The 18,930-nt window shown below is 38.9% G+C and overlaps 1 protein-coding gene across 2 annotated transcripts in view; it reads right to left on the minus strand.

The window, feature by feature from the left end:
- SIM2 (SIM bHLH transcription factor 2) overlaps window positions 1-18,930 on the minus strand; it is a 64,360-nt gene that overhangs the window by 13,996 nt on the left and 31,434 nt on the right. For both annotated transcript variants that reach the window (XM_082058728.1, XM_082058729.1), the window contains exons 5-8: window positions 13,130-13,215; window positions 10,771-10,970; window positions 6,869-6,975; window positions 394-541 (exon numbers count right to left, since the gene is read on the minus strand). In XM_082058728.1, the coding sequence (XP_081914854.1) occupies window positions 394-541; window positions 6,869-6,975; window positions 10,771-10,970; window positions 13,130-13,215 (541 nt within the window). The remainder of the gene's footprint in view (window positions 1-393; window positions 542-6,868; window positions 6,976-10,770; window positions 10,971-13,129; window positions 13,216-18,930) is intronic.

The raw sequence follows: 18,930 nt of genomic DNA on the forward strand, positions 1-18,930 counted from the left end.
TGCTGCCTACCATGTCTCTGTCTCACAAACTGACACTGGGACCTCTGCTGGGTAGCAGTAACTTTCACTGTGTCTGGACAGCATCGGCACAGTTTTGATGTCCATCACAGAACTGGGGTCCGGGTGTAATGCAAATGGCTATAAGTGGTATTACATTCAAGCATATGGTGTATAAACTAATAATCGGGAATAGTAGGTCTTTTAGCTCAATATAACTAAAAGAAGGAGAATGTGAGGAGAGAAAAGTGACTGTAACATGCAAGCACAGAATGATACTGGAAGACACAAGTAAAGAAACTCAAAGGATTTAATTAGTAATGAATCATTTACTGATAACACATAAAATGAATCAATTACTGATAACACATAATGGTACAAAGTATTTTGACTTACGTAAGGACATAATTGACACTCACTATGCAGTGAGGCCGTGATGAACGGCTGTTATGCACAATAGTAGCGTAGCTCTGTACCCAGACCCAGCCTCCGTGCTTGGACAGTAGTCGATAGTACTTGGTTGTGACTTGGCCTTTCACCAACACTGTTAATACAATTAAAAAAAAAAAAGAAAGCATTTCACATTGCTTGGATTTGTGACCACTTCCTGAAGAGATTTATTTGCACGGCAGGGACTTTTATCCCTCTTCTCCCTCCCTTAAGCCTCCTTCTCTCATCAAAATTTAAACAGCTCCCCTGCAAATGTACCTGTCCTGCTGGTTTACATAATTTCAAAATTTCACATTATTGTTTACAAATACCATGTTGTGAACTATTAAGGTTTGTCTCTTCCAGTTCACCCTGCTTTCTTATGTTTACATTCTGCAAGAAATTCTTACTGTTTCTAATCTTCTGACTGAGAAAGTTCAAGACAGCAGAAGTATTCTGAAGTGGGCACAACTACCTTGAATTTTTCCATTATATTTGGAAGTACTTTTGTCGTTCATAGCTTGATAGTTTATTATGAATTTTATGCCATGATGATCTGCATTTTGAAAGTTGTTTCAAAAGAGCAAAATCAAAACGCCATTTGGTTCTTAAGCACGTAAATAAAGACAAGGCCAGAGAGGCGAATCAGTTATCTGATAGATTTCACTAGAAATTTAATCCTCTGTAGACCAGTTTGGGTTCTCTGTGAACAAAGATATTTTGGCATAAGGCTATGCTGTAATAGGAGTTCTGCAGCATCTCTAAATATTTAATCTACCTATAAATATTTCTGGTTCAGTGCCAGGCATTTATCTAATGATCCACTAGAAGATAATACCCGTCTGTTGAAGGTGGTTCTTCTCTTGCATGACCCTGGAGCATTCATCTAGGAAACTCTATCTTCTTACTCTTCTATTATACAATCAGTTATTTATTTTAAATTAGGAAATAAAGGACTGAACTTGCTACACAAAATATGTCCAAAAAAAGTGATCAATAGCAGCAGTCCCTTTATATAACACGTGATTAAGAAATGAAATTACTACTTGCAAATATAGGGCTTGTACTAGACTGAAATTAGTAGCAAAGCTCACTGTAATTTTTTTTTCTCTCATTGTACGTACTTGGTGCAGAAGCAGATAGATAAGCAAATAAACAACAGCTTTCTCTTTCAGCCAACTCTAGTTGAGTAAATGATGACTTGAAATGAAAATATATGGCCTTATAATTAGTATTCATAGAAGGTTTTTCTGACAGGGAGGGCATCCAATGTTAAGTTGTGAATTAAAGAGTGCATAACCTTTGAGGATTTGATTACTGTTTGGTAATTAGCTCTGTGGCTATCAGTCATTGCTGGGGTTGGCTTTTTTTTGTTCAGTTGTTACCTGGGGGAGCAGGGGGTTGTAATTTCAATAGCAATCGTAGACAGCAATAATGTGAGTGATGTGAATAGCTCAATGTAACACTGACAAAAATAGAAGAGCAAGAGTTCTTCTTGCTGAAAGGTCCTCTGAGTCTGCAGCATCTAAGTAATCTCTTTGGACTGCTTACTCTCCTATCCATCTGTGCACATCATAACATATTTAAACTTTTCTTCAAATCCAGTTCATTTCCCTAAGAAAATCAGGTTATTACAAAATGATTACAGACAGGTCTTCTTGACTTCAGTAAAGCATTTGACACAGTCTCCCACAGCATCCTTGCTGCTAAACTGAGGAAGTGTGGACTAGATGATTGAGTAGTGAGGTGGACTGTGAACTGGCTGACGGAAAGAAGCCAGAGAGTTCTGGTCAATGGGCGGAGTCTAGTTGGAGGCCTGTATGTAGTGGAGTGTCTCAAGGGATGGTACTGGGACCAGTACCATCTTGGATAAGGGAATAGAGTGCACTGTCAGGAAGTTTGCTGATGACACTAAGCTGGGGGGAGTGGCTGACACACCAGAAGGCTGTGCTGCCATCCAGCGAGGCCTGGACAGGCTGGAGAGTTGGGCAGGGAAAAATTTAATGAAATATAACAAGGGCAAGTGTAGAGTCTTGCATCTGGGCAGGAACAACCCCAGGTTCCAGTATAAGTTGGGGAATGACCTATTAGAGAGCAGCGTAGGGGAAAGGGATGTGGGGGTCCTGGTGGACAACAGGATGACCATGAGCCAGCACTGTGCCCTTGTGGCCAGGAAGGCCGATGGCATCCTGGGGTGTATTAGAAGAACAAGGGGCAGTGGGTACAAACTGGAACACAGGAGGTTCCACTGAAATATGAGAAGAAACTTCTTCTCAGTGAGGGTGACAAACACTGGAACAGACTGCCCAGGATGGTTGTGGAGTCTCGTTCTCTGAAGACATTCAAAACCCACCTGGATGCCCTCCTGTGTAACCTCATCTAGATGTTCCTGCTCCGGCAGGGGGATTGGACTACATATCTTTTGAGGTCCCTCCCAATCCCAAACATTCTGTGATTCTGTGAAGTGTCAGTTCCCCTTTCATTACAGGTTATAGCATCCATTTGTTCAGAAAGCAACAAGATAAACAACATAATCTTGCAAGACATTAAAAATCCATCCTTGCTGACATCAAGCCACTACTATTTAGAGTTTGAAGTGCCTCTTAGATATCAGCTTTTTGCCTCATACTTTCTGGTGTCATTTTTCATGTCTACATTTGCTACACAGAATACTCTGGGGAGTGAAGTTGTGCATATGTACAGATTTTCAAGAAAATCATGAGGAATGTGTGTGTAAGTATGTAAACACACCCACAAAATATAAAGGCATGAGTACTCTTTAAGTGCAATATATCCCCCCAAGGTAAAGGTCTTGTGGCTGCTACTCAAAGATTCAATGTAACCATAAGCCTGTTCTAAAAATATTTGTTAATAATAAGCTATATGCCATGGAATCAGTATGTTTCTTGATGCTCTATAATCCAAATGGTCCAGTTCTAGAAAACAATGCTTACATTTTGGCCTAGATCATCTAACAGATATTTTTTTGTAATGTGGTCTAGACTTTTCAGAACTAAGTCTTTGTGCTGGTTTAATGGTCAGGTTTTCCTTGAATTCAAAGTGCCTTGCTACTCAGTCTTCCAAAACAGGAATTAATGCTGTAATGGATCACTAGCTATAACAAAGTTCTTTCTTGTGCTTTGGGACTAATTTTGACTTTCACTGATTTTTTAAAAATCCCTGGTTTAGCTCTCCAGTTAGTGTTTTAAAAGATGTGAAAACCACTGAGGACTACAGTGTTCAGCTTTCCTTCCTAAATACATGGATAAACCAATATTTCTCCTGGGACAGGGGAGGACTTCATGTCTCCTGCATTTTTAGTAATCTGGCTAAAGTCTCACCTTTGCTAGGGGACAGTAGCTGCACTTCAGATACAGTAAATGAGGTCAATTTCCATATGGCTCTGTGTTAAACAATCGTCTTGGATGTTGATTGGGAAACCTCAGCAATGGGAGTGAGGTAAATCCACTACCAAGATACTCTGTGCAGGCTCAGACTTCTTGGTGGCCTCCACTGCAATCAAATGGGGAGGATTCAGTGGCTTTAGCCTTGGCTCATAGATGTGCCATTTGTAACTGGGTGTTCCGCTGTTGTGGTTCCCTCCTGGTTTAGCAGTCAAGCTGAAAAAGGCACTGGGCTGGCTGGGCTGGTCCTTCTGGTCTGTCATAGATGGCTATTTTAAAAGGCTCCAGCAGACTCATGGGCATGAGGCTGGGATTTCCTAGCCTGCGCTTAAGGATACCGCAAAGAGAAATGGACTTCTTGGTTCCCCACTTGCAGCAGTTATTGTTTTAGTTTCCCTGGCATGTCATGGGTGCAGCCCTCAAGCAGTGTGGTCAGTGGATGGTACCCTAGCAGACTCCACAGTTCTTTTGCCCTCTTATAAACTCGTACAGCTCTGACAGGCTTGATTGCTGGAGGAGCAAAAGCCGACTCAATGCCACGAACAGAGCATAAACTGTGTTCTGCTATAAGACAGTGTCTATAAATACATAGGTTGACTTCCAGGAAGCAGCAAAACAGTTTGGGGGTGACATCAGCTGAGGCTGGGGCTTGCCTTGCCAAGACACAAGAGACGTGACTTTTATAAAAGTTTATGTGGGAAGAGCAATGATGTTACAACATGTGGGATGCACAAAATCCTCCTCAGAGAGAGACAATGGTACAAATGAAACAAATATTTTGTCTATAGTGGAACAGAGGAATATTTGGTTTGTACTGGAACAGCTTCTCTGTCCTGTCTCTTAGAATGCAAGATCCTTAGGCAGAGACTCATCATTTGTGTGGCCACATATCCCCAGTTGCAGAGCAAACACTTTGTATATTAATGGTGCTATGGAAATAAATAACACTAGTTCAAATGCCAGAAATTTTTCATATAGCTGGAAGCTAATCAAATGTTTAAAACAGGAAACACTGTTTGCTGCCAGCACACCTTAGGCAAATAGTCACATCTATATTTTCCTCATAGTCTGATGTTCTTGTTATATCCCTTCTAACTTGTTCTCCTCACTGTGTCCTTTGTTCTGTTCTGTGTGCTGCCAAACGTAAAGTTCAGTTGCTTTAGGTCTTCAGTTCAGGATTTTTTTTTCTCTTTGAAAAAGCAATTAGCTACCTTAGTTTAGGGTTGCCTTTTTTGTTTTGTTTTCTTTTCTTTTTTTCCTTTTTCCTTATTAGGTGCAAGAAGTTTCTCTCCAGACTTCTTTATCAGATGACACTTAATCATCAGATTGCTTTATAGAATGGTACGTCAAATCTGCCAGCCTTTTACTGTTTGTGTTCCTAAGACATTTACTGATGGACGGTGGGGGAGTTGTAACAGTGCTCCCCAGAGGAAGTGAATACACTTGACATCTGTTTTAATAATTCCTGTTACTCAGTATTCTAACCATGATTCTGCACTGTTCCCACTGTTGCCCAAGAATTAGCCATTATTTTTTGTTTCTTGGCAGTTATTTGCTTTGAAGCTTTCGTAAATTTCTATGCAGATTTCTCACATTTTTCTTCTGTTTTTAAACTTTACAATAATTTATCTATATAACTCAAATACAGTAACTAGAGAACTCCTTTTAGTTATCCTGTTTAGATGAATGCTTTTTTTCTTGTGGGAGGAAGTGGTGGGGGTAATTCAGAAAACATGATTTGTCTCTTTATTTAAAACTCCAGTCATGCATAGATCAAACTGGCAGCCCAAGTACAAGTCTTCTACCATGCACACAGAATTATCTGTCACTCTGCTCTAAAATGGAAAACTGTATTCCAGAAATGATTGTGGCTATAATAGTATCATCTGTATACTGGTTGACACAGGTACTTTGAATAGTCTTGAGAAAATAATGAGTGATAAAGATCATCTTCTGCTTTCCCAGATGTAACATGCTCTGCCATTTGGTACTTGGAATTTCAGCACTAACTTACCAAATACAGTTACAACCTTCTTTATATTCCAGATCCTCAGGAGCAGCACAAATTAAGGTGAAGAACTGACCAGTTTGTCCTTCAGAAAAGCCTAAGAGAAGGATTTGACTATGCCTGCTTTCAGCCTACAGGAGCAATCTGGAAAAAAATTCACTGACATTGGTTTTTGGATGTTGTCTTTGAATTGTATGGGCTGCAGCAGACTGAGCCAAATCCAGAGTTCAGCTATTCCCTCAATTTGCTTCTCAAATTAATGTGCTACTGAATGAACTACTTCCCAAATCCAGATGTTTGAAGATACGATTAATGGCTCTGTTGGCAGATGGGGAATTATTAAATGCGTAATTTTTTTTTCCTGACACTCCATTCTCCAAACCTCATCTGCATGTTATTAATGAACATTCATCTAAGGAGTTTTGGGGTTTGCATTCACTTCAAACATGGGATGATTATTACTAACATATTTCAGAAGAATGGAGAGCTGTTGCATAATTTTTCTTTTAACAACAGAGTCTAGTAAAGTTCACATTTTCCCTTTCCACTCACTCATTTACTCTTTTTGTTTGTTTTGTTTGTTTGGTTTTTGTTGGTGTTTCCTTCAAGAGTTTGCCACCCAGAATCAAGTCCAAATTTTCAAAAGAATCTGGATCCTTTAAGTAGAAATATAAAAGTGGTCAGATCTGGGGTTTGTGGTTGGTTGGTTTTGTGGGTTTTGTGGTGTTTTTTTGCTTTGGGGTTTTTTGGGAGTTTGGGGTGGGATTTTTTGGTCTGTTTGTTTTAGTTTTCTTTTTGTTTGTTTGTGTGTGTGTGTATTTTGTTTTGTTTTCAGAAGCACAGCATATTGAATATCTATCTAGCTTATTTGTAGAACTAACAGTTTCCCCAAGTGATAGCCAAGCACTTTTGAAAATCCAGCTACAGTCAAGATTTGGAAAGCTTTCTCTGCTTTGCAGCATAGCACCTGTTGTCTGCAAAACTTCTAACTCTACTTAATAAATTTCAGTCTAGCATTCTTTTTACTTACGCAAGTGATGAGCATATCGTAAATGGAACACATCACAGCCATGAACATGGTGGTAGAGGGTTTTTTCTATAAGATCTTGGGGCTCATATCCAGTTAATTCAGTCACCCTGGAAAAGGAAGATTCCATAGTAAGAAAAATCTTAGAAATATTCCGTTTTATTAACCTAGCATTAGATTGTGCCAACAAATCAGGTGCCTGAAAAATGCAGGACAAAATGTTAGTTTTGGAAACAGAATCCTCACCTTTAGGAAAAAAATAAACCCACTCAACCCAGCCAAAGCAAGGTGCAGCTATTCCCTGGCCAGCGTTACACACAGGCAGGAAAATGAGTTCCTTTACTTATTTCCACTTTGGGCTTTTGCCACTGCCATGCATGATCCTTTGCACAAAGATCCAGTTGAGGAGCCATTCATGAAACAATAAAACTACTCTTGTGGACTGCTGACACATTTTCATTTGCTTGGGCAAACATACAAGTGTGGCATGTATATCAGTCCATAGAAAGTGTGACCACGGTCTATAAATAAATTTAGGCTAACACCTAACAGAAGGAGGGAGCAGGAGTTTATTCCAGCTGAGAATGTGGAAAGACAAGCCACTATGAAGATCACAAGCTAAGAAAAGAAAGGCTGAAGCTAGGCTTCAGAAAAACATCCTCACATGACGCGAAGTAGAATAATGGAAAACATTTGAAACAGCGGCATCTTTGCAGATGTTAAGGAACCAGCCTACTCTGGGCAGACTTACACTGGGTCACACCTGAAGAGGCAAACTTGATGATTCAAAGTGGACATTTGTTTATTTAACTCTGTTGCTTGAGAACAAAAATCCTCAAAGTACATTGTGCAACTCAGCCATAGTGTGGCTTGTTTACCTAGTGTTGCTGGGGTTGTTTTATGCTATCCTGGGCTTTCTTCCCCTAAAAAGGCACAACAGAGGTACCATACAAAGGCATGTCTATGTTAACAAGCAGCACAGTCCATTAGCAGGCAACCTGTAGAGTAAAATTGTTACTACTGAGGATCTACTTCTGCAGCAGCAGATGCATCTGCATATTTTAATTTCAGAACCTTTACTTGGGATTAGCTCTAGTCTAGGCCTGTAGACTGAAAGCTTTGTAATAGTTGGAGTGCCTTAGACATGCTGTTGGAAGTTGTCTTCCAGTTTAGACTCATCCAGAGGTAATCCAGTTCACACGCCCAAGGCCTCTTCATGACATGAACTGCAGTGCAATGAGTTGTGACAGCCAAGACACTGACTTCAAAAGAAAGGATGCTTCTGGTCTGACCTTAAACACTGATGAGGATACACTGTATCAGAGAATAACACAGTGGTATCTACAGAGGTGAATACAGGGGTCTCAAGCAACATGCGTCATTGGGGGTCATGTTGAGGGGTGGGATTCTTCTGAAGGAAATCGGGGAAAAAAAAAAAAAAAGGCACACCTGTGCAGCCTGATTTATCATAAATACAGTACAAATGCATCCATACGTTGTCTATGTATGCCTTCATCTGGGAAAATCTTGCATGCCTTTGCCTCAGTCAGAGACTGCCAACGTGAAGTGAGCACATATGCTCTCTTTCTGTGGGAGGATATGTGAATATATGCTCATGTGTCTCCTCTGCAGTGTGCCCTATCCCTCCTGGCCTACATTTCTAGGGGCCCGAATTCTCACTTATGCCTATCAGCATGGCGAAATATCTGTGAAATATCCTGTTCAGGTTTCAGTGCTCCTTCTGAATTCAGTGCAATTAAAACAAGAGTTTTACCCCCTCTCACTTAATTAGTGAGTACAGAAACAGCAAATCCAAAACCAAACAAAATGCCACAAACCTAAGCCAGACGTTAATTTTTCTGGAGGTGCAGCCTCACTTTGAAGCTAGTCTTCCCAAGGGCCAAAAAAATATCACTAATGGTTATGAGGACACACAAACTTTTGAAAAGTTTGAGAATAAATTCAGCTGCTTGACTTTCTTAACACAAAACAAATCCCTTAATAAGCCACTGTAAGGAGCCTGGGCTCTTTGCATGTGACAGGGCACATGGAAGGAAACAGAGCTTGCCCTAATGATCTGTTCTGTTCTCTAGAGTTCTTGAAACCCTTTGTAAATCATGTAGCAATGAATGAATAGGCTACACCATGAAAATCAGAAGCAGCGGATCACTTTGGGGGGAAAGAACTGTCTCCTTTTTCCAGTGATGGTAACAAATGTACTCTTACATGTTTTACATTGTATCAAGTGTCTAGAAAGGCTTAACTGCTTATTCCTATAGCTTTAATACAGGTCTGCCTGCTGTGACTGTTACCTCTAAAGATCTAACAATGCTTTTCCTTGTGTAGATACAAGAAGCAAGACTGAAAGCAGTTTTGTTTTATTCCTAATATGTCCCTGCTCTGAGCAAATATAATTTGGTTTGCTCAGCTGGGAGAGCAAAGGGCTTTGGTAATGCTTAATATCCCTGATTGTCCTCTGTGGGGGTGACATCCATCTGCTCTTTGGTAAACAGAGCTATGCAATAGTACTGGTTCTATCTGTGCTCCTGTCAACACCTCTGGTTATGCAGTCTTCTTTGAAGACATTTATGTCTCCAGGCAGTTACTCTTAATCACATCATTTCCTTTTTTCCACATGCAAAGACATGCTGCCGAATCCCTTGTGCTTCTTTGTAGCTGTTACATTAAGTAAAGCAGGCAAAAGAAAAGGGAAAGATTCCAGAAACAACTAAGTCTTTGTACTTTAGCAGCTGATGGCCCAACTGTCTCATTGACTTAGCATGGAGAAAGAGCATGTTCTTGCATGGTTGACCTGCCATGCAAAACTTCTCCACTGTCTTGGACATAGACTCTTTTTCACTGTTACACATGAATATCACTTCTGCTTCTTGCAAATCCAGCATGCCAGGGAAATGAGAGAGATTCTGACATACTGGTCCACATGGGGGGATTTTGAAGAATTACCATCTTGTCGATAGTCAAATCTTTTACATCATCTGGGAATTGGGCTTTTCCACTCAAGGTATCTTGAACTGCACTATACAAAGTATCATTGTACCATGTTTCAAAAAGAGAGGAATGAATAATTTCACAACTGTGAAAAACCAGAAACCAGTTCTGGTTTTGTGCTTTTTTCTTCTTAGCTGGTATGTGAACTATATCGACTGAGAGTGGAGGCAGGGTTTTCTTTCCCCAGCAATAACCTTTTTCCCAAGTTTTGTTTAAGAAAGCTGTGCTTCTACGTAGCAGCCAATTGAACTCACATTCATTCTAACAACACCATTGGTAGATTCAGTTTCATTTTCAAGGCACTGAACATCAGACTATGTTCTCCTACTGCTCTGTCAAAAGCTTTCTGGATGACCCTAACAAGCAATTTGGTCTCAGTGTTTCAGTTGTGGGGGGTTTTTTTGTTTTGTTTTTTGTTTTGTTTTGTTTGGGGTTTGGTTTTTTGTGGGGTTTGGTTTTTTTTTGGAGTGGGGGAATGTGATTGGTTGGTTTTTGTTTGGTTTGTGTGTGTGTGCGCTTTGTTTGTTGTTTTCTTTAAATTATGAATGATGGTACAACCTTATTCCTTTCACTAGCTTCGTATTTATGCCCTTTAAGGTAAAAATGTATTACTGCTCATGTGCTTATAACAGCAAGAAGACCTTAACTGACTCTCTGAAATTGTGGGTAACTGCAGGCTAAATTATACAGGCTCTTATAGGCTGGTATTCAAGACAAAATATGGTCTATTCAGCTACCTGGAGAGCTTTGAAGATCCACATGGTCTTTGTGTTCCAGATCTATTTAGGGCTGCTTTATTTTTCCATGGATATTTTGGTCCATTTGGAAACCACTGTAGCTTATGATAACACTTTAGTTTGAAAACATTTTGTGCTAGAAATGAAATAGCTGCTTACCTGGAATCTAGGAATATTAATTTTAAGTCCAAACTTGCTCTGAACATAAACATGTTACTGTGAAGTTTGATCTCAGTGATTGCACTGGGAGGTAAAGATTGACCTACAGCCACCAGTCCAACGATTTGGTAACAGGAATCATACAGAGACATATCTAGCATATACTGCCGTATCTTCAAATAGCCGCTGCAATGGATCACCTGGCATGAGAAGAAAACACACTCAATATCTGATGGCAAGTGAAGAAGCTGCAAGTCAGATGACTACCCAGTCTCAACAAAGTTGTAAATCAATACACACTTATAACACTTCAACACTGCATAGTCTGCAAAGGCTTCAGAAGTGTGGCTAATTTAAAAATTGAGAATAAAACACAGTAAATGCAGTTTTTGTAGTTACTGCCAACATGATTAATCCAATATTAAAGCACATGCTCTTTGGGTCTATCTGGACTGCTTTCTAATTAATACTTTAAACTCTCTTTGGCATAGATTTCTTGTAGATACAGTCGGAATTCCTGTTCATTAATAGAAAAGTCTGGAAGTTTCTTTTTAAAATTACTTTCTCACACACACAAAGGTATATATAAACATTTACATTTTAATGAGTTATTATTCTGATGAAGAAGAGACACTTTAAAAATCCAATGGAGATGAATGCATTTATAAAAATAAATGGCTGGATATGTAAATGCACTAGAAATTAGTTTTAAGTTCTCCAGTTAAATTCAAATTATGTTCTTTTGACATGTGACCAAGCCCAGGGTCTTGAGACCAGATTCCTGAATCCCCATATGCAATTCCTAATCACGGGAGTGATAACTTCAGTGTTAGACTGTACAAATTCACAATGTCAGCTAAGGAAGGGGGAAAAATGTTACCTGGGGGCTCCTCCAGAACACAAGGTTTATTTAATGTAGTGCTGGTGTTTAGAAATCATTTGTGCTCCTGCCAATGTTCTAGTCCAAACAGCAGGCATACTACACATCCTTCAGCTTCATTTATTTATTTGTTTGACTTTCAACTGTGTCCAGTGGAAAGGAATTAATTTCTACTGTATTTAGTACTCCTGAACAACCAACTAAACAGTCATCTATAAATAGTTTCCTCCTGTATAATCTTCCTTCCTCATTTCCCACCACCAAGTGATTAGTACATCTAGCAAAAGTACAGTAGCAAGCAAAATCTCAGGTGATACTTTCAAAATTGTTAAGTTGTGACTCTAAGTACAGTCAAAGAGAATACCTCTCTAGACACCTCTCTAGAGGAATACATCCTTAAATGTTTCACTGTATAAACTTTTAATAGTGAGTGAAAGAAGAAAGTGATCCCCCTGATTAGCAGTCATAAATGGGGAAACTAAAAAACATGCAGAGATACCACCACTACAAGTTCTACACTTTTACCTGGTTTCAGATTCTGCTTTCAGACAGAACCATTTTTGCTGGGAAGCAGCTGAGCAAACAGGGGTCCATGTAATGAAGAATTATCAGTCTAACCAGGTAGACAGCAATGTAAATAGACAGATATATATCTGGACCTTGGACACATTCCCTAAAAGAGCTCTGCTTCTCTTGCATGTTTTTGTTTCAGAATGACTCATACAAAATGAATCCTCACAGACTGTCTATGAAGTACCCTTCTCTCCTGATGCTTAAGTAATAGAATTATACCATGTATGTAGCTCAAAAAGCAGCAAATGCACACTGTAAAGCTGGACATAAGAACTACCTGAATAGCAGGTGTTTTTAGACAATCTCAGCATTTGCTTTGGCTTCTGATTTCATGTAATAAATAGAAAATTAATATAAAATATAAGATTTATAAATAAACGTGGTGGTTTAGTACAATTCAACCGTGAGTTGATGTTAATGATTGTTTAGGATGACATTACAGTCTCATTAATGCTGAGGTTAATTCTGGTCAGGCCAATGAGGTGACTTGTGGAACTGGTTGGCCGCTCAGCCAGAGCACAGTAACAATAAGGCAAAGGGATGCGGGAAGACTTCCAAGTTCCTGTGTCTGAGTTCCTGCCTCACCTGCCTCCAGTTCCATAGGAAATAACACTTGTCTGTGAACTCTTCTTACACCTCTGTGTGTGTGCTCCAGCCAGTTCCCTAATCTGGAAGATCAGGAATCAGGATGTGGGAATGTGCCACAAGGTAAACTCCAACTCCAACTCTATGGAGTTACATTACTAAGGGAATCTGCAGGTAGCAGTGGTATTTTTTGCATCTGTTCTGATTCTTTCCATCACAGACTTTGCTTTCAGCTACACATATGTAAAATAAACTAAATGAAGAAACTTGACATTTGTTGAATACTTGGGGAAAAAAAAAAAGAAAGCTTATATACTTTACCTTGTAGCCACTGCACGTCAATCCTGCATTCCTCTTGGCTAGGACACATTTCATTCTCAGGAAAAATGATCTCTCAATTTCATATTCTGAAAGCATAAACCATAATGCTTATTTATTACTGAAATTTTGAAACTGTCCATAACATTGTGTTTCAAGATTTAACAGATACTTTTATGTCTCAGCCTTAGGCAGCAATGGAAGTCAGCCATTCTACTTTATCTCTCAATCCTTGCCCTCAGGATTTATTTTGCCTTCATGTTAGGATTCGCTGTGAAACTTGAACAAGTCAGCATGACTAGGTATCCAAATTTCTGTTTTTACTAACCTTCACAAGGCAATCACCACGTTGTTTCTGAACAGCTAGGGACCAGCCTATATTGGTAAAGGGAAGGAAACATCTCCTTTGGAGTGTAGGTAAACGAAGGTACCCTCCGAAATACTAGCAGAATGGGAAACAAGAAAATTAATTGTGTTTTCTTAATAATTTGACGGTATGTAGCTAGTCACGCCCAAATCCGTGAACTTCTGGCCTCTATATGCAATATTATTACGTGTTTCACTGATTTCCAAAACAATGTTGATAGATGGTTTTTAAACAAATGTCTTCATGGGTAACCTTCAGCAATGTTTTTAAGTTAAATATTGCTCAGATAGACACGTATTTTCTGCTAAGAATAAGTTACTATTCTTTTTAATTATTCTCAATAACAGCTCAGCCTTCATTAATAGTTTCAACTCTTCTTACTGGAAGTTGCGGTTTGTGAGAACACAACTATATTAGGAAAAGAAAACTCATTTGGTATACCTGTGAATAGGAAAATCAGGGAAGCAGAGAGGTTTTCAGGTTTGTTGCACAGTATTATCTCCTAATTCCCCAGAGGGTTTGATCCAAAGTCTACTGTAATCAGTTGGAGTCTTGCTTTAATTTGATTTAACTGTTGAGTTGTGTTCCCAATTTTTATGCATCCATCACCCAATTAACACCTCTTAGCCTGCAGTGGTCTGAGCCTCAGACTACTACCTGGAAACCAATAAACTGTCTACATTAAGATCTGAGTGTAAAGGTCTGAAGATACAGCCACAGAAAAAGGATTTAGTGAGGACAGAAAAGAAATGCAATATGTAGTGTATCTCAACTAGCATCAGCCTTCCCAAGTATTTGAACTTTCCATTTATCTTCTTTTCTTCATTTAACCCCAGCTGGCAACTAGGACCACACAGCCACTCACTAATTCCCCCTGCCTAAGGTGGGATGGGGGAGAGAATCGGAAAGGGAAAAGAACCTCGTGGGTTGAGAAAAGAACAGTTTAATAGGACAGAAAAGCAAGATAAAATAATAGTAATAACAATAGGATATACAAAACAAGTGATGTACAGTGCGATTGCTCTCCACTCACAACCCCATAGCCGGTTCATTCCTGAGCAGTGATAATTGCCCCCCCAACAACTCCAGTTTATATACTGAGCATGACATCACACGCTGAGGAATACTCCTTTGGCCAGTCTGGGTCAGATGTCCTGTCTTTGCTTTCTCACAGCTTCTTGTGAACTGGGCAGACCATGGGAAGCTGAAAAGTCCTTGACTACCCAGCAACAACCAAAACATCAGTGTATTATCAACATTCTTCTCATTCTAAATCCAAAACACAACACTATACCAGCTACTAGAAAGAAAATTAACTGTATCCCAGCCGAAACCAGGACATCTTCCTAATGCAAATCAGATCCATATGGGGAAAAGCAGGCACTTAAATTAACTGGCTCATCTACTATAGAGTTTTAAATACAAATGCTTACAATTTGGTGGGAGGAGGCCATACAGTATAGATTACTATTGCTGAAGCATGATCTCATGAGTAAAGAATGGATCTGGGAGTTGGGAACATTGGTGCAATTCATGGCTTCAATACAGATTTTCTGTGCGACATAAGACTAGTGCTTGGTCTCCTTCCGCTGCAGTCTCATGTACACAAAATAAAGGTAACTTTCTCCCTTGAAGAGTGTCAAGGGAGAAAAATAAATAACACACAGTAATGAGGGTACAAAGACTTTCCTTGGACATGAACAGAGTTGATTGCAATTTTAGTGATTTGTATTATTCTATAAAAAGAGATGGTTAGTGGAATTGGAAACAACAACTTCTCAAATGTCCTGCCACAAGACCTAAAAGAATCTTCTTCAGTAATGAGCTCCTTCCAGGCAACTTGTTCTTAAGTCTTCTGTTTGCTCTTTCCTTCATTTTTAAATGTTACTGCAGACTAGGGTGCTGCTATAGAAACACCCAGCTCTAAACTCACTGTTCCATCAGGAATAGGTTATGATGTACAGTGTAGTCTTCGGGTATCTATAAAACCAGAGTAGTACCCAGACTTTAAGATATAACATTTTCCCTTTATTATTTAAAATTGGTAATTATTTCATTATTTAAGAAGAGGTCTTGTCTCCCTGATTTCAGGATGGTAGATTGTAAGCAAGAGATCCCCCCTGGAATACCAGTCCTTGTAAGGAGGTACAGTCTCCCTGGGAAACCAGGAGGGTGATTAAAACGATTCAAGGGCAAGGATGCTGTGTGATGTATGAGCACAGAGTAAAGAGGGATAAAGTTGCACCCTAGAACTAGGTCATATGGGAAGGTAAGGGTGGTAGAATTGTAATTCAATAGTAGCTGCATGTGATTTATGAGACTGAAGAGTAATAGTCAGTAGCTTTGTTGTTCTGTGTGATCAAGTGCAAAATTATATAACTGTAATTTAATAATGCTGTGTTTATTAATTATTGATCATTGAATTATTAGTTTTTTAGTAGTGTGTTCCTGAACCAACAAACACTATTGTCTTAAATCAGTTACATCTCATGCTTGTGAAGACATACCCACAGAGTAACTGGGGACTCATCGGAGAGCTTCCATTTCAGAGGCTTGAGCTAGCTGATATTGGGATGCCTTAAGTAAGCAAAAGGAGAGCTGGCCCATGTGGCCAAAAAGATTCTAGGCCCTGAGTGACATACTGCTTTTTTACCTGAAGAGGCCAAAGTATTATACACATGATAAGTGTTCCTCCTCCTGTGTGTATGAAGAGAGAGTGTTTGTGTTTGTGTGGGAGCTCAGTGTTGCTGTGACAGTTGCCACTTGTGGGTGGGAGGTGGGATGGAGTGGGTCAAGCAGAACATGTTTGAAAGACAAAAGGAGACCCTGACCATTCCTGGATGGTCTGGGGCTGTAACAACTTTTAATGCAGTTATTTACTAATGTAGCATGTCCCCTAGCACAGAAGGATGCAGAGTGCCACAGCATTTTTAACTAGCCAGCTGGAATTGTTACATGGCTGGTTAAGGTCCCTTCCAATCCCTAACATTCTGTGATTCTGTGAAGGCTAATGGTTGTGTCAATGTGCCCAGTGAATAATGTGCAGGTGCTACATCATGTCTGGCATACTGCTTGCAGGATTGGAGCTGAAGAATACAAAAGCTACCAGAGAGAGATCCTTCTGTGTGTGTGTGTGTTTGTGAATGAGTATAAAATCTAATACCGAGTTTTGAGACTGACTATCAGCAAGGAAAAGCAGGACCAGGCTGTTCATATTGTTCATGCTTATGTGAGTGCTATCAGTGTGCACATGGTGCCTCTAAAAGCCCTGTTCTGCTGTCCATGTTGATCTGTTACAGGTGGGTTCTGTCTACATACGTGTGCTTGTGCACATCTGCTGGGAATAAAACCATCTCCAAACTAAATCAAGAGACTGCAAAATGTAAAGGAGTAGTAAGACCAAAACCCTCACATAAAGAACTCAGGCGCGCAAAAATGTAAACAGTGTGAATTAATATTCATATTAAGTGATAACTTTGCCAGTGTGACTCCCCAATACCTTTGAAAGTAGCAGAAGCGGGTAGTAAAGCAAAAAAAAAAAAAAAAACAACAACTGAAATGGTAATAATAAAGCTGATTGGGAAATAAAGAGCCCAAGTGTCCTGCAGGATGCTAACGCATCCATCAATATAATGCAAGACTTAAAATATGTCATCCAGGCTGTACCTGATGCAAGTAAGATGGTGTACTCTGATGAAGAGAATGTAGAAAGAAAATGAGATACTTAAAGGTTTAGCAAGCAAAAGGGAGATGCTGAATATTCAAATAGGAGAAATCAGATGAGCTGTGAGAAGAGCGATTGCTAATGCATGCTGTCGTACTGCAGAGGTTAATCACAAAATTGTGAGAAGAGAGTAGGCATGAAAGCTCATTTATAAAGCAGGAAAAAAGCCTGTAGCATAAATAGCTAGTACGTGCCTTAAAAACAAAATGACTGGAGATGTCCAGGGATGTAGCAAAAGTCTCAAATTAGGGAAGAGAGAAAAACAGTAAATGCAAAATACACACTCCAGGCTTAAGTAAGAGGTGAACGTAACCAATTATTCATAAGAATTAAGTGATTTTATCAATCAGAATTAAGTTTTGCAAAACTGCAAAAATACAACAATATGAAGCATTTAGACCTAGTAATGTGATTATTGATATCACTAGTGTTTTTTTCAAGCAAACATGTAAGCACAGCACATACAAATAACAAAAAGAATCTTAGGCTATCAAGAAGGTAAAAGAGGTTTGAAATGAAGAGGAAACCAGTCAGGTGCTACCACTTCTTAAGTAGTTAAAGGTTGAGAGAACTGTAAGTTAAACACACATATATGAAACTGGAGAAAGAATAATTACTAGTAAAATGTTATGACTGAACCAGAATATAAGCAACACTGAAGGAAAATAGCTTTTCTAATTATTAAAGAGTATTAATACCATCTAATAACCAAAGGTTAACAACTGTATTTAATTAATCTGAAATGTTAGCTATATAAATGCATCACTGTAAGTGATGTTAACACCTTTTCTTTAACTATCCAGAAAATGATAAAAATCTATATGTCTGTTTGTTATAGAGAAAAGATTAAAGCAACAAGTGGCAGCCATTGGCAAATGAAGGATGAGAGACAAAAATCTACTGAGTAAACCAGAAAGCCTAACGGAGATGTTCCATCTGAGTTAACATAAAAACAAACAAACAAACAAACCCCAATGATGTTTGTTGTTTTTTCTCTTCCATATCTATCACAGAAGAAAAAGTAATCCATTGAAACCCTATGGATATTGATAAGTACTTATTGCTCAGCTCTGGTTTTGTTTGTGGGGGTTTGTGCCTTTTTGTTTTCTTTTATTTTCTTTTATGAAAGAGGAGAATAAGAAATAAAACCAGATCCAATGTGAAAGGTATTTCCTCTCTAACAAAAGAAACCCCATTTCTCTGCATGAAAATGTACTTCAGATTATTATTAAAATAAAACAACACTATTACAGCACTGTAATCTCCATGTGTGTACTCTGTGTGTGTTTGTACTGATATAACTTGATGTATTTACAAAACAGCATTTTTAGAACTTCAAGAAACAAAGGAGATTTCATTAAGCATAGCAATGTCTCCCATGGTAAACTGTACTTTCCGACTGCACCTTCATGCCTGGAACTGAGACAACTGTACCTTGACAGAGTGTGGTATTGGGGATATTTTAGATTGGAGTAAAACAATCTCATATGTAAATTCACCGTTGTCACTGCTGGAGGTATCCTATATTATATTGCCCCATTGACTACAGCTTCCAAAAGCAAGCTGAAAAACTGGAAAGCTGACAACAAGGAGAATAGAATAGAATAGAATAGAATAGAATAGAATAGAATAGAATAGAATAGAATAGAATAGAATAGAATAGAATAGAATAGAATAGAATAGAATAGAATAGAATAGAATAGAATAGAATAG

This window comes from Streptopelia decaocto (genome assembly GCF_964273445.1).
Source record: "Streptopelia decaocto genome assembly, chromosome: 1".
In the NCBI taxonomy this organism is placed as follows: Eukaryota; Metazoa; Chordata; class Aves; order Columbiformes; family Columbidae; genus Streptopelia; species Streptopelia decaocto.